This window comes from Coenobita brevimanus, chromosome 31 (assembly GCF_032717465.1).
Source record: "Coenobita brevimanus isolate Jiangsu-jjx chromosome 31, ASM3271746v2, whole genome shotgun sequence".
NCBI classification, from domain to species: Eukaryota; Metazoa; Arthropoda; class Malacostraca; order Decapoda; family Coenobitidae; genus Coenobita; species Coenobita brevimanus.
This window is the reverse complement of record NC_136984.1, coordinates 21,523,685-21,546,722: the sequence shown is the minus strand read 5'-3', so window position 1 is coordinate 21,546,722 and position 23,038 is coordinate 21,523,685. Positions and strand designations below refer to the sequence as shown.

Here is a 23,038-nt window from a genome sequence, read left to right as displayed (position 1 = left end):
GAGAGTTCGATCTTTCTTTTAGTGAACTATTGACCTGGTGTGAATAAATCCATACCAGCTAGTATTTAAGTCGCAAAGGTGGGACTGGGTAGAATTGGGATCACTAGAGAAGAAAGACTGCCATGGAATGTCAGCAAGATAATTTCTAAATCCATCCCAGTTTGCCCTATCAAAGTGCCATCGGGTCACCCTGACAGGTTCAGAACAGGGAGGCTTTGATGAGATTGTGGTCAGAGGATCCAAGGACTTGACAGTACCTCTATCCTGTATTGATCTGGATTATTTGTTAAGAATAAATCCTAGAGATGGGCATTTTGGTCAGGATTATCAGGTATTCTGGTTGGTTGCTTTACAAGTTGGGTGAGATTAAACGATTCTGCAAACAGCTCGCACTCTAGGCCAGCGTCGTCAGTCCTGACAGAATCCAATTACCATTCAACATTGTGTGTTAAAATCACCCAAAATAGTAATTTCGGTGCTAAGGGCAAGGTTAACCCGTCACGTCCTGAGCACTTTTGCACTTCTGACACCCCCCAGTCCCGAGCATTTTTGGATTTTTTTTTTTTTTTTTTTGGCTAAAACCTCCGCTTTTGGTGAAAAACATCGAAAATTCATAGAGAAATCGCTCACCTGAGGTTTAAAATACTCGATACAGGTAGGAGTACCTTCTTACCTTACAGGGTTTTCTATCAGGCTGGCTGCAAAGAAAACGAGTTCTATGGGAGGATAACTATTCCACACCACTCATAAACGGTATTTATTTATTTATTTGGTACGAATTTATATGTAGTATGAGAGTATATTGGTTTTCAAACAGTAATATAGGCATTATAAGCATTGTTTCACTCACTAACTCATCACCATTCCTGACCTTCTTTTGCCACATTACCTGATCATCATTTCTGACTGTTTCTTCCTCTAATGTTATGTAAACTTTGTCCCCCACATTGCCTTCGATTGGGGAATCACTCTGGCCCTAAATGTCTTTATTGGCCAGGTCACTGGTAACAGGTGAATTGCCGAGACAGTGGGGGGGGGAGGTTTTGCGGTGTAAGGCGTTGTACCTGCCTGGCATCTTGTAGAGGAATAGAGGAAGGTGTCCCGTGTATACATACGAAAAATCACACACGAAAATTGAAAATTGTGCGAATTAGGGACCTTGCAATTGCACGACGTACCAGTACGTCATCGGGACTGGCAAATGTAAAATGTTGCAACGTACCCATACGTCGATGGGACGGGGCGGGTTAAGGTTACTCAACTGTGTGGATATGGAATCAAATACACTGGGTTCCGAAGAAGCATTGGGGTAGCAATAAAATACACAATTATATTTGGTAATATTTTGACAATTTGATTTATATAATGAGTAATCAAAACTGGATGAAGTGAAGTTTAAAACAGTGTCAACTGCATATTGAGATTTGATATAACAACAGGTGCCGCCCTTGTTACGGAAGTTTATAAGGAGATGGTAACTGGGAAAACAAAATGGGGATAATAATATCAATGAACATGAGAAACATGTTTGCATACAACACCTGAGCTGATCTTGTGTGCTGTGCACCGAAAAGCTGATCATAGGAAGAATAACACACTGGGCAATGTCATTCCTATACTCTACTGCTGCTGTTGAAGCCTTTGGCAGTGTGGGGTGAGGACGTAATAGTGTTGTCAGGAGTGGGATCATTAAATGCTGCAGTGAGTCTAACCTTTGACATGAAAGCAGGAGGTGTACAAACACAAGGCTAAGGAAGGCAGGAGGAGGCATATATGGCTGCAGTTATGAAGCTACTACAAGCACAGATGAAGGACAGAAATTACTCAACAATTAATGGCACAGTATGAAGGATAGAAATAAATCCAATGACAATTACAGGCAAAAAAATACGAAATCAAAGAACAGTTGCATACACAGAGTGAACAGCTAGAGGCACAAAGTGAAATTTCAAGAATGAAATCAAAGAACAATTACAGGCACAAAGTGAAGAACAGAAAGATCGATATGAACAGCTTCAAGAGGAATTACAGGAGCAACAGAGGGAATTACAATTGAGGATGCAAGGACACCTAAAATCATTCATGCGGAAAATGAAGGAAGAACAACAACAGTTTAAGGAGGAAGTACATGCCAAGATAGGGCAGCAGAAGTATGAGGTAAGCAATAATGTGATGGAGTGTAGACAACATGAGACGACCAACTGAAGCATGTAGACGGCCATTTAAAGAAAAATTCTGACAGTATTAAGGCTGTAAAGAAATACTGCACTGCTGAGAATCAGGTTAGTGTACAGGGTTCATATTAAAAAAAAAAAGTGTATGGTGTATCTCCCAAGCATCCAAAAAGTAGCTTTACAGGGTTGAAGAAGCAGAATGCAGAAGTTTTAAGTCCTGTACTTAATTATGATGGCCCAGTTTTTTTGGCCCCAAACCAGCGAAGTGCATGGCTATAATGGGGGTCCATTTAAAAACAAAGCTCAGAAATTTAATGATAGGGTATATTGGAAATATTATCATGCGCAGTTTGCATTACTTCCTGATAAGAATGGTTGGGATGAAATACACAGGGCAGTACAGCTTGCTACTAGACTCAACGGTGCTGCAATGGAAATTCCTTTCCACTTGTCAGTAAAGGAGAGGAACAGCTATCAGTCCTTAGTATAAGCATTGGAGTGCAGATATGGAACCATACACCAAACTAAGGTGTTCAGAGCAAGATTCTGGGGCCAAGTAAGGGCTCGAGCAGAATCCGTACAGCAGCTTGCTCATGACATGGAGAGTATGGCATACAAGGCATACCCTGGAGCAGCACCTAATCTGTTGGCTGATATGGCTATTCATCTGAGAGACCAGTTCATCAATGCTCTTGATAGTGTAGAGTTGAAGTGCAAGTGAAGGAGGCACAACCCAGACGCATGCTTGAACCACTAGCCAGGCCTCTAGAATTTTAATCGTACGTCAGGTCCAGTATGCCAAGTTTCCAGGCACATTGTAGTGCAGGATTCAAGACAAAAAAGGCCCAGGTACACGAAGCAGATAAAACTGAGGGAAGTTGCTGGTAGTGTGAAAAGCCGGGACATTGGAAAGAGGACTGCTACAAGTGGAAGAGGGAACAGGAGAAGATCACAAGAGGTTGCTGGTTTTGTGAGAACCCAGGACACAAAAGGTGGATTGTTACAAATGGAAGAAGGAGCAAGAATGAACAGTGTAAAGAAACCTACGATTGCAACAAACGAGTGTTGGTCATGTGGTAAGGTGGGATACTTCAGGATTTATTGTCCAGATGAGAAGGACGGCAAGAAGAAGGCTGCAGAAGATAAACAGGATGAAGGTAAATTAGGAAAGGCTGGTGACGACAGGCAAGAACCAGCCAGTTTTTCCCAAGAAGCCCCCCACTGAGAAAATGCAAGAGAACCTTGATTGATAGTGTGCAAGAAGAAAGAACAGACAGCAAACAGTGTAGTAGGAGTGGGATTCTTACGAAGAAATACTACTGTTCTGTAGTGACAGGGCCAGTGTGTGTGTGTGGGGGGGGGGGTATGACAGATAAGAGATCATTAATATGAACCAGGAATATATATATATATATATATATATATATATATATATATATATATATATATATATATATATATATATAATAACAGAACAGAGGAAGAAAAAACAATTGAAAAAAAAAACAATCCATACACCAGATTACTGGTGTCCTCTGTTCATAAAATATCTGTAACAGTTAGACTTGAACAGGAGTGGGTTAAAATTTGGAGGGAAGCAACTCTGAGGAAGCGAGTTCCAGAGAGATGCAGTTTGGGGAATGAAAGAATTCTGATAGGCAGAAGTTCTGCAATATGACTGAGTGACATTCCAGTCATGAGCGCTACCAGATACCCGTGTAGCACGAGGGAAGGCATGGAGAGGTGGCACCATGGATGCGACTTCGTCTGAGCATTTGCCAAAAAATATCTGTAAAATAATGAAAGGGAGGCAACATTCTTTCTTACTTGCACGGGAGGTAGTTTATTTGTAATGGCAGGGTTGTTAATGATTCTAACAGCTTTGTTCTAAATTTTGTCTAGTTGTTTTAATGCAACCTCTCCACAACCATTCCACAAGGGTGAGCAATATTCAAGCTGAGAGTGCACATGACTCTTAGAAATTATAGCTAACTGCTCATCAATGAAGAAGTTACGGACTCTGTACAATAATCCAAGTTTCTTTGAGGCGGTTTTAGCAAGTGATCTGACATGAGAGGTCCAGCTGAGGGCACTGTTAAGTGAGATGCCAAGAATTTCAATACTTTTGGAGATGGGAATATTAGTAGCACTGAAAGTAATGTACGAATCTGGCAATATCTGTTTATTAGTAAACTGTATATATTTAGTTTTACTAGCATTAAAAGAGACAAGGTTGTTTTGTCCCCATTCACTGATCATAGATAGATCTTGATTTATGGAGATGGCTGTACTGAGTTGAGAGGTAGAGGTACTAGACTTTGTCTTTGGGGTTTTGAGTATGAATGAACTATGTAGTGTTGAGTCATCTGCAAATGAGTGAATGGGATTCTGGGTGACAAATAAGAGATCATTAATATGAACCAGGAATAGGGTTGGTGCCAGAACTGATCCCAGCGGCACGTCAGCGTTAATTGAGTGAAAATTGGAATATACATCATCTACTTTTACTCTTATTTTCCTGTCACTAAGATATGATGAAATCAAAGGAACAAAAGACGTTAGTCCATAGCAAGGGAGTTTGGACAGCAGGGAATGGTGCCATACTCTGTCGAAAGCTTTAGAAATATCAAGAGCTACTGCATGAGTTTCTCCATGTAGATAAATTGCTTGATGGATGGTATGAGTTAGGAGATTGAGTATGTCAATGGTGGATCTTTCGTGGTGAAAACCATATTGTCTATCACTAATTAAGTTGTTGGATTCAAGATGTTTAACAATGTGCTTAATAAAAGTTTCAAATACCTTACCAAGAGAAGATGTGACAGCTATTGGCCTGTAATCAGAGGGGTCAGAGGAACTTCCTTTCTTTGGAATTGGGTGAATATTGGCTTCTTTCCAGGAATTTAGGAATAAAGAAGTACGTATGCATAGTCTGAATAATTTAGCTACAACAGACGCAAGTTCAGGGGAACACTTTTTCAAAACAATAGGCGGAATTCCATCTGGGCCTGGAGCTTTGTTGGTGGGTAAATTGTCTAGGATGGATTTTACGTATCTTCTCTGTATTTTAAGTGGGGCAAATTCGGGAGAGTCATGTTGTAGTACTGGGACATTCTGGCTGGTACTGTCTATGGTAGAGTTTCTGGAAAATGTACTGGCAAAGATATATGCTTTCCCAGGCAGGTCGTTTGTAATGTTGCCATCTGAAGATTTTAGTGGGGGAATGGAAGATGACTTGTTAAAGTTATTATTGAAAGAATTAAGAGTTGACCAGAATATTCTATTGTCATTAGGGTTGTTAAGTAGTTTTGATGCTTTTGAAGAAAGTATGATTTACATAGATTTAATACAGCTTTTGCATGATTTCTAGCAGTTTTTAATCTGGAGAGTGATTCAGATGTTTTTGATTTTAAGTAAGAGTTATATGCTAATGACTTTTGGGCTGTTGCTCTGGCACAGTTGCCATCAAACCATTTTGGAGAGTTCGATCTTTTAGTGAACTGTTGATTTGATATGAATAAATCTATACCAGCTAGTATTAAGTCGTAAATGTGGGACTGGGTAGAATTGGGATCACTAGAGAAGAAAGACTGCCATGGAATGTCAGCAAGATTTTTTCTAAATCCATCCCAGTTTGCTGTATCAAAGTGCCATCGAGTCACCCTGGCAGGTTCAGAACGGGAAAGTGTGGGAGGGTTAATATATATATATATATATATATATATATATATATATATATATATATATATATGCACAGTGTGAGGACAGGAGTGAGAGAGAGAGAAAGACAGGTTTTGGGATGAGCTGGGTGAAGTAGTGGGAGAAATGCCCAGGAGCTATAGTGTGATTGTGATGGGGGATATGAATGGAAGAGTAGGCACTGGTCCTGAGGATGACATAATGGGTTGCTATGGAGTACCAGGAGAAAATGATAATGCAAAGAGACTAAAGGATATGTGTCAGGAGAGGAGGTTGTGCATTTGTAACTCGTATTTCAAACACAGAGATGCACATGAATATACATGGTATAGAGGGAACGGGGATCATGTTGAAAAAGCATGATCGATTACGGGCTCGTAGAGAGGTCGATAATGGGAATGGTTGCTGATACGAGGGCTGTGAGAGGACGATGTGGAGGTCTGTCAGATTATATGATTGTGGTATGCAAGATCAAGCTGAAAGGAGTGAGGTGGACCAGGAGAGAGAGAAGCAGTCAGGGAGAAAGACTGAAAGTTGAGAAGCTGAGGATCAAAGAAATGGCAGATGATTACTGGACCAAAGTAGAGGACGAGTTAGAATTACTGAATTGAAATGAAATGGATCTGGACAGACTGTGGAATGCATATAGGGATTGCTTAGTTAGGAATGCTACAGTGGTATATGGTGTGGCAAGAGTAATAACAAAGAAGAAAGGTACGACATGATGGGATGAGGAGGTAAAAAGAGCGGTGGAGGAAAAGAGGAAGAAGTAGCTAAAGTGGTTACAGGATAGTGGTTCAGTGAAATAAGAACTGAATATGTTGAGAGCAAGAGGCACGTAAAGAGACTAGTGAAGAGGAAAAAGAAGGAGGTAAATGAGGATCTAGGAAGAAAAATGAATGCGAACTGCTCTGAAAATAGAAAGTTATTCTGGAAAGAGATGCGGAAATGTAGAAAAGAAAGCGGTAAAAATGGGATGGTGTGAAGGATGCAGGTGGTAGATTATTAACCCATGGAGATGAAGTAAGGACCAGATGGAAAGAATGTTTTGAAAGCCTGATGAATGGGGATAGAGAGAGCAGAGCAACTGTAAACATGATTGGTTTTGGGGGTGTGCAGAGAAGGAATGCAGTGCCAGGAGACGTGACACTCGCACAAGTGAAGAGTGCTGTGAAGCGGCTGAAAAATGGGAAAGCAGCTGGGGCTGATAAGGTGTATGCAGAGATTCTTAAATTTAGTGGGGAGAATGGATTGAAGTGCTTGTTGGAGATATGTAAGAAGGCATGGATGAGTGAAACTGTGCCTGCAGGGTGGAAAAAGGCGGTGATTGTACCCATGTACAAAAATAAAGGAGAACGAAGTGAGTGCAAGAATTATCGTGGCATAAGCTTACTGAGTGTGGTATCGGTATATGGAAGAATTATTATAGAGAATGTAAGATAGATATCAGAAGTCCTAGTGAGTGATGAACTGGGTGGCTTTAGAAGTGGCAGAGGATGTGTGGACCAAATATTTGCAGTGAGACAGATAGCAGAAAAGGCTTGTGAGAAGGACCATAAGGTGTTTATGGCATTCATGGATCTGGAAAAAGCATATGACAAAGTGGATAGAGAAGGATTGTGGAAAGTTTTGCGCATGTACGGTGTAGAGGGTAAGATGTTAGGTGCCATTAAGAGTTTTTACGATGGTAGTGAAGCATGTGTCAGGATTAATGGGCATCTAAGTGAAAGGTTCACAATCAGTGTTGGCGTGCGACAAGGTTGTGTGATGTCCCCGTGGTTGTTCAATGTATATATGGATGGGGTGATGAGAGAAGTGAAAACACGAGTAATGGAGAGAGAGATGGCATTGGTAATGAATGGTGATGGATGGAATATCTCAAATATGTTGTATGCTGTTGATGCAGCACTGCTGGCAAGTACCGGACAAGAACCTGGTAGACTATTGCAGTTTTGCTGATGTCTGTAAGAGTTGTTCCTTGAGAATAAATGTAGAAAAGAGTAGTGATGGTTATTGAGAGAGAAGATGACTCTCAGTGCAATGTAACAGTGAATGGAGAGAGACTGGAATTGGGGAAAGAGTTCAAATACCTGGGTACAGTCATAGAAAAGAGAGGAAAATGTGCAGAAGTTGAAAGTAGAGTGACACAAGGAAGAAAAGTAGCTGGTATAATGAAGGCCTTGATAAGAAACAGAGGCTTGAGTGTTGCAGCTCCACTAGGCTTACATGAAGGAGTGTTAGTGCCAACTTTAACATATGGATGTGAGACTATGGTGTGGCACGAAAATGAGAAGTCAAGAGTAAGAGCAGTGGAGATGGGACTGCTGAGGAATGTATGTGGAGTACAGAGGGTGGATAGGATACGAAATAATGTGATTCGTGAAAGATGCGGAGTGAGGACGTCGGTGGACGCCAGAATTGAAGAGAGTGTACTGAGATGGTATGGTCATGTGGAAAGAATGGATAACAATAGAGTGGTTAAGAAGGTATATCTGAGCGAATTCGAAGGAGGGAGGAGAAGAGGTAGGCCAAGGAGAAGGTGGAGAGATATGCTAGATGAACGTGTGAGGAAGACAGGTTTGTAAGTAGGTGAGGAGATCGAGCTGGCTGGATGAATTTTGTGAGGAGATGTGCATGATCACGGATTTTTGGCACCCCTTTTTAACGTGGCAGCGTCTGGATTTACTCTGTCGGATACGATATGTGAAGCTACAGAACGTGGTGAATGTTTTTGGCGTATCCGATAGAGCCAGGATTCCGGGGGCTTGAATGATGAGTGAATGGAAGCGTGGCCCATTGGGTTGGGCAATTTTGGGCTGTCTGGACATTCCTACCCCTCACCCTGCCCTTGGGTGGGAAAGGAGGTCCGGATGATGATGATGATGATATATATATATATATATATATACCCTAGAGCACGGTTCTTCAATACCTTTCTATGAAGGTCCAGTCATACTATGTTCCGATGTGGCAGAGGTTTAGATGTAAAATCTTGTATTTAATATTAATAATGGAATTAAATACTTGCATTTGTTTTAGGATGCAGATTAATTTGTTCTTTAAAATATACGAAAACTGTGCGGAAAGTTAATACCCTGAGCAAAAGTGAAATAAGCTCTAAAGTAGATATTCTCTTCTGTTGTTAAGGTGGTTAAATAAGACACAAAAATCTATTCTCCAGATTCGCACCTTGTCAAAGAGACAAAACGACATTTTTCTATTGCCCAAACTGCAATTACCATCCCTACATAAACAGTCACTTTAGCACTACCAACACCATTTTAACACCATGCTGTCCACCAGTAACCAACCTTAATACTTTTCAGTATCTTTCCGTCAATTCATCAACTGAACAAGCCAGTGACAACAATCTGTGGCTATGAGTACATGTAGTGAAACTTGCTAAATACAGAATCCTTATGGCTATGTGATTGATGTGAGCACCTAAGGTAGCTGGAATAATTAGTAGCTTCTGTGCTAATCAGTTAGCTCACTCGTCTGCATTGTAACCATCAAGTGGACAAGTTGGCATTACTGCAGCAGATAAAAATTACTGGCAACCCGATCAAATTGTGTTTATTTGAGACGTATTGTGGAGATCCAGAGATGCTAAATATTGTGTTTCCTTCTTTTGAGGGCGATACTGAAAATTCAGTGATGGAAGTTGCTGGGGTCCGTACCAAAACTCGTCACGGTCCGGATTCGGACCGCGGTCCGCCATTTGAGAACTACTGCCCTATAGAGAGAGAGTTAAGAAGTGAGATTTGCTTCTTAGGAAATACTGGGAGGTTCTCAGTGTCACAGTTGCCAGTTAATCTGCTTGTTAATGAAGGTATTTTTTAAAGTTGTACATTGATTTTTATGTTCAATTTCTCTATAAAATGTTATTTATGTGACTGTTTAATAAATTTGCTGTGGTAATTTAATATAAGTTTGTATGCTAAATGCTACAGAGTGTTATGCAGTGTAAGTAAACTCTGGCATGTTTTGGATACCTCCGAGATGGGAACTATTGCAACTGTTGCTCCCTAGAGAATACACGAGAATACTTGAGAAGTAGTAGATCACTCTAAAATACAGGAAGCTTATATAAGGATGGGGAAGAGGCTAGAGCAGTTTCAGTCAGTTTCAGTATAGTTTGAGTGTAGTTCAGTGTCAGTGCAATGCAGTTACCGTAGTGATGATTGTATAGTTATGGTACTTGTGGAAACAGTGAAGTGTAGTTGGCAAGCATTAAGTATAACTGCAGTTAGAGAAGATTGTATAGTTCCAGTACTTGTGGAAACAGTGAAGTGTAGTTGGCAAAAACTAACTGTAATTATTTTAATAATAAAGTCAGTGACCTTAAGAAGCCGGTGTTTATTTACAATGCCTGAGCTGATCTTGTTCTTGTACACCATAAGGCTGACCATAGGAAGAACAACTCAGTGGGCAACGTCCTTCCAATACTGACCTACTGCTGTTGGAACCTATGGCAGTGTGGTACGGGAGTGTGGGGATCACTCTAAGTGCTGCACTGAGTCTAATCTTCGACATGGAGCAAAGTGGTGTGCAGACAAGGTCCTCAGCTAGGCAGGCTGCAATGATGAATCTATTGCAAGCACAAAGTGTACAAGTAAAACACAGAATGAAGAACAGTAAGAACTCAAAGAAAAATTACAGGCAAAAAATTAAAGAAAAAAAAAAACAGACAAAGATTGAAGGACAGAAAAATAACTCAAAGAACAATTACAGGCACAAAATGAAGAAATCAAAGAACAACTGTAAGCACAGTGAAGAAGCTAGACGCACAAAGTGAATAACAGAAAGAACGAGACGAACAGCATCAAGAAGCATTACAGGAGCAATAGAGGGAATTACAACTGAGGATGGAAGGACACCTAGATGCTTTCATGGAGGAAGTGAAGGAAGAGCAGTAACAGCTGGAAGAGGAAGTATAGGCTAAGCTATGGCAGGAAAGATATGAGGTAAGCAATAAAGTGACCGAGTGCAAACAACATGTAGATGACCACTTGAAAACAATTAGTGAGGGAATTGTGATGGAGTGCAAACTGCATATTGATAACCAGCTGAAGCAAGTAGTCGACCATAGGAAGATCATTAGTGAGAAAATTTAGGCTGTATGGAAATATTGCACTGCTGAACCTCAGGCTAGTGTACAGGAAGCACATGAAGAGAATGGGCAGTGCATGCTGAATCTTGAAGGATCCTCAACATCTAAAGGTAGCATTACAAGGATGAATAATCGGAATGCTTAAGTTTTAAGTGATGGACTTAATTATGATTCCCCAGTTTTTAGGCCCCAAACCAGTAAAGTGAATGGCTATAATATCGGTAAAATTTAAAAAGAAACTACAGGAATTTGATGAATTTTGGGGTGTTTATCTTCTGCAGTTTGAGTTGCAAATCAGAATGGTTAGGTTGACAGGCAGAGGGCAGTGCACCGTCCTACTAGGCTCAGGGGTGCTGCAAAGGAGATTCTCTGCCAAATGTCTGTGGAGGATAGGAACAGCTATTAGCCCCTAGTAGAGGTGCTGGAGTACACAAATGGGACCATGTATTGGACTGAGGTTTACAGAGCAAGAATCGGGTCCCGTGTACGGGCTCGAGTCGCATCCCTACAGCAGCTTGTTCATGATCTGGAGAGTATGGCATTCAAGGCGTACCCTGGAGCAGCACCTAACCTGTTGGCTATTCTTCTGAGGGACCAGTTCATCGATGTTCTTGATAATATATAGTTATTAGTGCAAGTGAAGCAGGCACAATGCAGAAACATGCAAGAACTAACCAGGGCTCTGGAATTTGAGTCCCACATCAGGTCCAGAGTGTCCATTTTTCAGGCAGGTCGTAGTGCAGGGTACTAGGCAGGAAAGGGGTGGGTACTTGAAGCAGAAATTTTTGAAGGAAGTTGCTAGTACTATGAAAAGCCAAAACAAAGGAAAGTGGACTGTTACATGTGGAAAAGAAACAAGAGAAGATTAGGGGTCGTTGCTGCTTGTGCGAGAAGCCAAGACACAAGAAAAGGGATTGTTACAAATGGAAGAAAGAGCAATAATGGAACAGTCCAAGAAACTCACAATTGCAACAAAAAGGTGCAAGACATGTTATGGTGAGGTGGCACATTTCAGGTCTAACTGTGTAAGCAAAAAGAACGGCAAGAAGAACGCTGCAGAAGATGAGAAGGATTAAGGTAAATGATTAAAGACTGGTGACAAGAGACAACAACCAGCCAGTTTTTCCCAAGAAGTCTCATCACTGAGGATATGCAAGATAACCTTGACTGATAGTGTGCGAGAAGACGGAAGAACAGGTGGCAAGCATCTGTATAGAATACAACTCTCATGTGTGAGGATGTTCCTCACATAAAGATCTTCTTAATAGGATGGAGTCAAAAGCTTTTCATCTCATTAAATCTCCTCCTCCTATTACTGGCTTCCACCAACCTCTGTCTCTTCACTGCACTGTTGCATCTTTATCTCTTTTCTATCGCTACTTTAATGGTCACTGCCCCTCTGAACTGTCTGCTTGCATCTCTCCACCTCAACGATGGGTGCGTAGCACCGGTCTAGCAACAAACTTTCTTCCCTTTTCTGTCCAAGTCTCAAATGCAAGAGTTAACCATTACTCCCAGTCCTTCATTTATGCAACAGGTCAACTCTGGAACTGTCTCCCTCTGTCTCTATTTCTTACTTCCTATGATCTCCAGTCTTTCAAAAGCAGTGTGTCCAGGCATCTCGAAATGAGCGGATCTTGAATTTGGCTCTCCTTTGCATTTTTTTTTTTTACTTGGAAGCAACAGTTTGCGGGCCCCTGACCTTTGGTTCCTTCTTCCTTGCATAATAAAAAAGCAGTGTAGTAGGAATGGGAATCATAGCAAGAAATGCTGCCGTACTGTAGTGATAGGGCCTGTGTCATATGAAGAAGACCTGAAGAGAATGTAGATGGAAAATGCAAATCTGCAACCAGTGCTAGGGTGGCCTCAGCAGAATACAGTGCAATCATCTTGGGAAGAAGTTTCCAGATGCAATCCTGTGACTAAGACCTACTGGAGTCAGTGGGACCTTCTTCGTTTGAACAATGGACTACCTGAGCATTAGTGGGAGACACTCTATGGCCTCACCAAGCATTGGCTACTGGTGGCTCCGAAGAAAATGAGGTCTGGGATCTTAGATGAGTCTGATAACCAGATCACTAGTGGGCACCTGGGAGTGAAGAAAACTCTAAGTTGGCTGCAACAGAGGTTCTACTGGACTGATATGCATCAGGATGCTGAAGAGTGGTGACAGGCCTATGATGTATGTTGCTCGAAGAAGAGACTGAAGAAACGTGGTTGCGCCCCTCTCCAGCTGTACCAAGTGGATGCACCATTGGAAAGAATCGCAGTGGACATTGCTGGACCTCTGCCAGTCACTGAAAGAGGAAACCAGTATATGTGTGCCACCATGGAGTACTTCACAAAGTGGCCAGAAACCTATGCCATCCCTGATCAAGAGGCTGTGACTGTTGCTCAGGTGTTGGTTGACCAGTTATTCTGCCGTTTTGGGATGCCACAAGAGCTACATTCAGACCAGAATGGAAATTTCGAGTCTGTTATGTTCCGTGAGTGCTGCAAGTTACTGGAGATCAAGAAGACTAGGACGACCCCACTAAGGACACAGTCAGATGAGATGTTGGAGAAATCCAGCTGGACCCTGGGACAAGAACTGGCCAAGCACTGCATTGATGGACAAGCAGAATGGGACCAGAAATTACCTGCGTTACTAATGGTCAATCAGTCTGCATTCCATGAGTCTACCAGCTACACCCTTGCAAAACAGATGCTGGGCCACAAGTAAAGTTTACTTGTTGACTTGTTCATGGGCAGACCACCTGGTGAAGAGCTACCTACAGACACCTCCAGCTATGCAAGGAATCTTCAGGAAAGGCTGGCTGAGATACACAGTCAACTGCAAGGAACTCTTAATTTTTCAGAAGAGGTGTTGAAATGCAAATATGATACAAAGGCATGTGTGTTGAGCTTCAGGGATGGCGACAAAATTTGGTTACACGATCCACAGCGGAAGATGGGACAGTCATCGAAGCTGCAGAGCCTATGGGATGGGCCTTACACTGTGCCTAACTGCCTATTAGATGTAACGTACCAAATTAGGTGTATATATATATATATATATATATATATATATAGATATAGATATAGATATACATATATATATATATATATCTATATATATATATATATATATCTTATATATTTTATATATCTATATATATATATATATATATATATATATATATATATATATATATATACCGCTCACCATCCACTCACTTGATGTAATGCTGCTCTCGGGTGTCTGCCCTTTCCTCTCCTCCATCCTTCTTTCCATCCATCCTCTTCTGTCTTTCTTTCCTTCATTCTTTCCTCTTTCTTCTGCCTGCGGGTGACTTTACACTCCCTCTTGTGTCTTTCTTTCCTTCATTCTTTCCTCTTCCTTCTGCCTGTGGGTGACTCTACACTGAGTGACAAGCCAGATAATTTCCTGTACACCAGGAAACCATTTACTATGCTGGCTGGTAACGATATAACCAAATTTTGGCTCCTGGTGGTATAGTGGGTAATAAAGGTGCTCCAATCGGATTGAGCCGGTGAAGGTTTATATCCAAGGGATGGTTGGGGTTTATTGCTCACGTAATGCCACTCAGGGATGAGTGAGGCTGGTCACTCTCATCTTAAATGCCAGGACTAACTTTCCTAGCCCCGGGCTCCTACGCTCCTCATGGGGCAACGTAGGATTAGATGATGGATATATATATATATATATATATATATATATATATATATATATATATATATATATATATATATATATATATATATATATATATATATATATATATCATCATCATCATCATCATCAGCCGTTTGAGTATCCACTGCAGGACCGGCCTATCCCGAATGAAGTCGGGACGATACAGCCAATGTATCTCTACCAAGTGGCCTAGGCTGTCTACTGTAGTAGAGATTGTATGTAGGTTGAGAAGTGCTTGTTAGTGTAATTGTAGTGTTGGAGTGGCTTTGGATGTGTGTATAGTTTGTGAACCGAGTGTAATCGGCCCGCACAAGCCGACTGGGTGCAAGCATACTTTACAGTAAGTGACACTGGTTCAACCACAGCACCCCTGGTGTCCGCCAATGCAGTACGTGGCCGGGTGAACACTCCCAAAGTTTATTACCCTGGCGGGGCTTGAACCTTGGTCCACCCGTGTACGAAATGCACACTCTACCACTGTACCACAGAGGTTTCATATATATATATATATATATATATATATATATATATATATATATATATATATATATATATATATATATATATATATATATATATATCCCTTTGTGGTACAGTGCTATAGAGTGAGTTTTCGTACATGGGAGAATGCAGGTTTGCGCCCCGCCAGGGTAATAAATTTTGGGAGCGTTTTTCCGGCCATGTAATGATCTGGTGAACGTAACGGTTGCTGTGGTTGAACCGGTGTCGCATACTATAAAGTCGGCTTGCGCGAGCCGATTAGACTTGGTTGACAGATTACACACGCATCTAAAATTATTCCAACATTATAATCACACTTACAAGGAATTCTCACCCTACATACAATCTCAACCAGATAGCACCACCGTCCAAGCGCCGTCGATATATCGATGATAGGACACGCTTTGACTCAACTCTGCACCACACCCTGGAGAGAATCCCCGACAGGAAAAGGCTGTGGTGTGTGTTGTACTACTTCAACATGAGGAGGAGGGACACCAGCTATATTTATCCTGTTTGTGATGTGCTGCACTGCACAGGACCGTGCTTTCATCAGTATCATACTGATGAAAGCATACAGCAGTAAATCACATTGCAAACACACACACACACACACACACACACACACACACACACACACACACACACACACACACACACACACACACACACACACACACACACACACACACACACACACACACACACAGGCTGTGATCGTACCAGTCCTCCTCTCTACAACTCCGTCACTCAAGAAACATTACAACACTGCTAGAGAATGTGAGTAACAAGCTTATCTGTCTAGTTTTTATACTATTGTATTGTAAAGTATAAAATGTGTGTTTACTATATATTTCTCATAGCGATAATGTGGTGGATTTCATTGCTATTCTCTCAGTCATTATACTCGTGAAGTATAGGTCACATCAAAAATCTGAAGAAAACTTGATCAAGCTGATGATTTCTTATGCATACTTTTGTAAAGCAATGTAACCTTTGTGTGAAAATAATGGGGGAGAAGTTACGAAAGACGAACATACTCAGCCTACGGGCCGGAGCGTAGGTGCTGTCACCGCGTGCAACCCAGCATAACTTTTCAAAATTCATTTTCTCAATAAATATAAGGTTTATAACACTGTGAATTATATCATGGGCTTTCTTAATCTTTGGGCTACAAAACTGGATATAATTTACATATACGTTTGTTACAGTGTCACTAACAACATAAGAAGTAATAAACAAATCAGACTTTTTAGGCGATTTTTTATTTTTATTTTTTTCGATTTACTCGAAATCTATTGGACTTATCAACTTGAAACTTTCACATATGAAAGATCGTGAAATTCTGCATATAGACATGTCCTTTGCAACTGCGCACATCGGGAAAGACTTTTCACGGTGATGTTGGAAAGTTATGAGAAGCTAGTTCTCACCTAAATAAAGTTTATTCTGGCTTCATTTCTGTACATTTATTCATCTGTTTTATGTTTTTTTCTTATCTGAGAGTATAAACATTAACGAAGATGATGGGAAGCAATTTATAATAATATAAGCACTTTCCGAGGGTAAATTGGGCCATAGAATTTCTTTCCCTGCCGCACAAGAGGAGCCAGTCTGAGCGAGGTTTTGTTTTGTACGTGGAACCAAAACTTACTGAAAACTTTTGGTGTGTGAGAGGGTTAATAATGGAAAAAATGAAACCTAACATTTTATGATAAAAATAAACCGCTACATAAGAAGTGTTATGGAGTCTGCTAAGGAAAAAATCCATTTTGTTGCAAGTAAGATGGTACTCACCTCAGCCGCTCTTGGACCACTAAGAATGACCATTGGGTTAGGCCCCATCCACACTTTCATCACTTCACCGTAATCACAGTAGGACAGCAGCAGCTGGAATGGTTCTGCAAGAGGGCAGGGACATTAGATACCTCGAGAGCTTACCACCAACACCATCATCGTGACTATAACTACTAACTAGTGATGATGGGGCTAAACAAGATTAAGAAACAAGGAGAGAAAAAGTAGGAAAAGTGAGGTGGAGGATAGTTTTTATAATACAGTACTGTTCGGAATTATTCTAATATTTCAGCATTTTTGTCTCTCGCCGACTGACTAAGTAAGTAAGAATGGGACCGAGTTGCAGTGTACTGTTGTTTCAAAAAGTTGTGATCCGAAACATTACACTTGGTGAAAGTGATAAAGGTCAGGCAAGTGGATGTTCCACTGTTTTTGAGAACAGTAGGTCAATACTCAAGGTTACATGGCAAGGTCAACTTTAAAAATTTGGATGCATTTTAGACCTGACAGGGAAGAGTGCTTGAGGGTGAGGCAAGAAGGAACAAAACAGAATTTTAAGAACACTCCGTAAAAGGTCTAGGTCACAAGCCAAGATCAAAGTTCAACCCGTGTGTGTGTGTGTGTGTGTGTGTGTGTGTGTGTGTGTGTGTGTGTGTGTGTGTGTGTGTGTGTGTGTGTGTGTGTGTGAAAATTAACTAAAACAGTTTTGATCAAATCTAGAGCGAACACAATGGAAGGGTTGGAGGTTAGCCGAGGGATTTAACTATAGCTTTTGAGAACAATCGGTCAAAGGTGAAGGTCAAATGCTAATGACAAACAATTTTAAACCTATTCTGAACAAAGTTGCTGGAAGGGTTGAAGGTAACCTAGGATGAAGGAATTTGATTTCGATACCAACCCGACAGAGGTCAGGAAAACAGGGTACTGTCAAAGTTCGACGTTTGAGTATTTACATTATGTTTGTAAGCCTCTGTTGTGCTGTCCTGTATTATAGTTCTTTCACCTTAACTTGGCCAAGATTTTCGTCCTTTTGCCGCTTATTTCCCGTAGCTCTGTGCCAGAATTAGGCAAGGCTACAGCTCAACATCCTTTCAATAGCTCATCGTGACCAGCATCATATTTTAGTGTCAGTCTATTATAGCAGCTCAGTATTCAAGAAGGATAGATGACTATTTTAGGCTAAGATAAAGTAAAAAGAGTATAACTTTTGAAAGGTTCTGCAGAATTGGAAACGTTCTTAAGTGGAGCGGTTGAAGAACAGGAAACGTGTTTACGATGAGGGGTTGTAGGATCAGATACGTTTTTAAGTGGAAGGGAAATAGAAGCGAAAACGTTTTTAAGTGGGGAGGTTGTATGATCGGGGGTGGTTTTTAGTGGATTAGTGAGACATACCAGCAATAATAGACGGTATAAAAACGAAGCCCTCGGCCCACAGTAATTAAAAATGTTAAGGAACTGGAAGGATGTTTCGTTCACATTAAGGATGAGCTTCTATGATTCTAAAGGAGGAGAGGATATTGCATTCTTATTAATAGTTTTGTACTGGAAAACACACACACACACACACACACACACACACACACACACACACACACACACACACACGTAGGAGATGGGAGATACCTTGTTTCTGGTGTTTGTCACAACTATATTTATATTTTATTTGTGTTTAAAATTTGATTTTATCCGCTGGTAAATAAGTATACGAGCAGAATATTAACCTCTTTAATCTGGCTACGTTATTTATTTTATTACTCCTTTCTGTCCTATTCTGTATTACATAAATCCTTCCAAAATCTCAATACTCTGTGAGTATGTAAACAACGTACAAAGGAATATTAACTAGCCATAACCAAAAGTAAGACGCTAAGAATAAAGTGTTAGGGAGCTTCCTTAACTGACAAGAATTCGGGTTCTTATCTTACTCCTCCAGTTGGACAAGTTTTTGTTAAGGTGAATAACACTGTCTGGAGGCAGCCAACGTGAACCACAAAGACGTCACCGGCCTGAAGAGGTTCACACTACAATGGCAAGATTATTTTTATTCGTGTTCTCCTCAGATGACATCATTCAGCTTTGGAGAGACTTTTTGATCTGAAGGGGTGAGATACAGCCTTCGTTATCCCCTTCAAACCAGTGACGTAGTTTTGTACTCCTTGCTGATTTGATTAATTTAGTAAAGCCCTTGGTAGACAAAGGGTTAATGAAGGTTATAGCCAACTCCCGGAATTCGAAAAAATATTTGAACAAAACAAAATCATCTGGTGATGGCAAGAAGAGAAAAGAAAATAAACAGGAAATATATCACGGGACTGAAGGGGTTAACCTTCGGGCAACGAGAGATCTTCCCTGACTTATATAGGTAAAGCAGTTTCTAGACACAAGAAAATACTAAAATATGACAGATTAATGGAACGGTTAACCCTGGCATCAGATGACATAATTATTTACTTTCTTTTTCTTACTGTAGTGTTTGATATCTGACAGATTTTAATCCCCTTTTAGCCGAGAACCTGATAATGGCGGAATAGGATCACACTACATCCACACATCATTTCCTTAAAATTTCTGCACAGCTAGCAACATATTTTGCAACCCAGCTCTTGTAGTAGCTCAGTATTCGCTATGGAGTGGCAGCAGTGTCCTGTCAGGTGAGAGTAAACCAAATATGCCTTTAGACTCCCAGAAGTGGAATCAAGTCATTCGGGGTCAGCAAGATTCAATAACCATTCATTTAATGGCTTCTCCACAATGATGCATAATTATGTTCTTCCACCACCAGACGATATTATAATATTGCAGAGACCCTGCTGGTGAAGGTATTAGCAAGTCGCCATGATTCATTTTAATCCCTGACGGGTTTTTTCACTTTATTCTCGCTGCCCCCAGACAGTTTTTTCAGCTCTGGAGAGACGTTGGAGACGTTAAATATTGCCTTCATTTATTTTCATCACCAGAGTTCCCTGGTATTATGAAGGAATTATTGAAGGCAATAACTAATTCCTCCAGTTCCAGAAGTCTGCCATTCGCTACATGAAACTGTCAAGAGATAGCAAGGGTTAAATACAAGGAACCTAGTGGTACATAAAGGGGAAGCGTTGAACTGCCGGTCGGAAAGCCGCTACATCAATACCAGGATGGGGAAGTGGACATTTTGTGAATATGAATTTAGTTAAAACTCTTAACTGACCTCACACAAGGCCCATGTCACAAAAACATCCTCGCTAATGATCTCCCCCCAGTCCTGAGTGAAACAACTCTAGCATGTATATATCCAATACGAACGGTGGGTTATAGTGCCCAAAATGTGGTATGCAAAGTTGTGAAGCATCATCTATAGCACCTAGGAAGACGACTGAGCCCTGAAAACAGAATATCTACCCCAGAATATCTCCACCGTCCACTCGTCTCCCAGTGACCACCAAGTGAGATGACTGGAACAACTGTCTGACTCAATTCTTCGTTTCTGCAACATTTGCGGCCTTTCCTCTAATTTCTCTGTGTTGAACACCATTTCTCTTCCTCTAAACCTCACCCTCTCTTCATAAGCGAGAGTCAACTGTCTGATTCAACTGAGACCAAACCCTTTTCTTTATCCTCCTACTTTATACTCATTTCAAAGCCAAAGATGGCTCTTGTGTATACTGTATGTACACAACAACATATCATGCTCTCGTGTTCCTGAACTTGAATCTTCTGAATCCTCCACTCTCTGGCTTCGGATTTCTTGTCGCTCTCTAGCTAAATATATCTGTGCCGTTTTCTTATCCCCTAACACAATGGAAAACTGTTCGACTATCTTATTTCTATGATGGTACAAATCTTATAAATTTTTCCTTCTGTGAAATCATCGTTCTAGGAAATTTCAATGTTCACCACCACTTTTGGTTCTCCTCTCTTTTCACTGATACCCTGGTGAACAAGCCTACATCTTTTCTATCAGTAATGGCCTACAGCATCTTGCACAGCACCCTACCCGTATCCCTGACCGCCTTGGAAAGAGTTCCAACATACGTGACTTCTTCCTTACAACTAATTCTCCTGCTTCTGATTTTCATCTTTTCTCTCCGTTGGGCCCCTCCTGTCACAACCTAATCACCTTAACCTCTCCCATCTCTCCAGTAACGCCTGTGGACCTCCCAAGAATAGGCGACTGTGGCACTTTGGAGTTGGTGATTGGGAGGCCCTCAGGCAGTACTTCTTTCATTTTTCAGGAATGATTAATGCTTCCATGGCCGAGAGCCTTAAGAGTGTGCCTTGTGCATTACAGAGGTTGTTCTCTCTGGCATGGAAGCATACATTCCTTTCTCGTGGCCTATGACTGACGCAAAAAATACTTCGTGTAATCACGCTTGTTCAAGTGCTGTCCACAACAAGGAGAAGGCTGACAATAGGTACCGGAGACTTCTTACCACTGAATCTCATCTCTTTTATGCTTCTCCCCGAAATAATGGCTCTGCAAAAAATAATTTCAATCGTAGTAAATGTTCTGAACTCTCCAACTCAAATTGCTCTCGCTCCTTCTGGCATCTTGCCAAAATCTAACAACATTATCTTATCATCCTTCCCTCCTCTTCTCCACTCTGATGGCAAAGTAGCTATTTTTTGTAGTGATATAGCAGAACTCTTCACACAGAGTTTCTCCTCCAGTTCCACCTCAGACGATTCCTGTGCTGTTCCTCTATCACTTTCCCCCCTCTGACTTCATCATGGGTGACATTAACATTTCCTCAGTTGATGTATTTTCTGACATCACTGGCCTCAATACTTGCAAGGCTTATGGACAGATGGGGTCCCTCCAGTTGTCCTCAGTAACTGTTCTTCTGTGCTTAAGCCCTACCTAGTTAACCCCTAACCGCCAGCTGACGTGCATAGGAATCACGATTCAGGGCGCAGAGCACCGCCAGCTGATGGGATATACTGCACGCACCTTCCCGCCACCCTATGAACTCGTGACCATTTCCTATGACACACAGTGTACTGTAGGTAGGACCCCCTGCTAACCCACGGATGTGCGGCTAAATCCGTACATAGCACTGGTAATGTAGGGAGCCATATCTTGTTCTTCGTCATTGTCTAATACCGTACCACCTTGCACAGAGCCGATAGCCTTATTGACCCATGCAAAAGGTCTACTCTTAGCTCCGGGAAAAGGGCTCAATGACAGTGCCATTGGTCATGCCTTGGATGACACCGTGTCCTCACGAACACTTAGTGAAAGCATGTCCTTGGAGGAGAGAAGGAGCTATCACGTCAAGAGCGATCTCTCTCGTCCTCTGACCCCTACCCGTTCTCAGACACCAGAGAAGGCATTCAAACTCTTGCAGGAGGAGAGCAGAGCGTTCAACAGTGACGAGTTCACTGAGGAGGAGGAAGTAGGTGACCCAGCACACCAGACAGGTGGGCGTGGAGTTGGCCGTCATCAGCGGAATAAACACTGATGAGCAGTTTCACTGTTATGCTCACTGCTTGCCCGCCAGTGTCTTCCCCTTGAACATTTACCTTCACCTCAGCTGAGCACCTCAAGGGTGGAATCAGCACAACCAGGCCCTTCAGGATTGAATTTTTCCACACGGGCCCCACGTGGTGTTACTCAACGCAAAGTGTCTCCCCAGGTGAGTACGCACTTACTTCCCCACCTCCCACACCTCCCCCTCTCCTTCCCCCTAACCCCATACCCGCGGGCGTGCATATGAGCTGAGCATGCATGCATGCAGAAAAAATGTCCTGCACATGGTAGACGGCCTGCTTTACCGCGTGTTGGTATAGGCAATACCTTTTTTATGGGAGGATGGAGCAGGATTGGAGCCATCTGTGCCAGTGTTCGACGAGCAGGGAACAGGTGTTCAGGTCTATTTTCACGACTGCCATAATGCAGTACGTAATGGAAGAAATAAGCTTCCACCAGGCTATGTGTGTGCAGTGGCTGGACGTGGCCACCAGTGAACGCATGCACATGCAGGACTGGCAACCTGTGGAGGTGGGAGAATTGTTTGTGTGGCTAGCCCTTACCATGTTGATGGTGCATGTAAGAAAACATGTGCTCCATGACTATTG

The 23,038-nt window shown here is 41.7% G+C and overlaps 1 protein-coding gene across 1 annotated transcript in view; it reads right to left on the bottom strand.

The window, feature by feature from the left end:
* The window catches only part of LOC145395519 (cytochrome P450 4C1-like), a 338,392-nt gene extending 316,238 nt beyond the window's left edge, over window positions 1-22,154 (bottom strand). The window contains exons 1-2 of the mRNA XM_080269128.1: window positions 21,986-22,154; window positions 16,982-17,085 (exon numbers count right to left, since the gene is read on the bottom strand). Coding sequence (XP_080125254.1) covers window positions 16,982-17,085; window positions 21,986-22,154 — 273 coding nt within the window. The remainder of the gene's footprint in view (window positions 1-16,981; window positions 17,086-21,985) is intronic.
* Window positions 22,155-23,038: the final 884 nt, after the last annotated feature.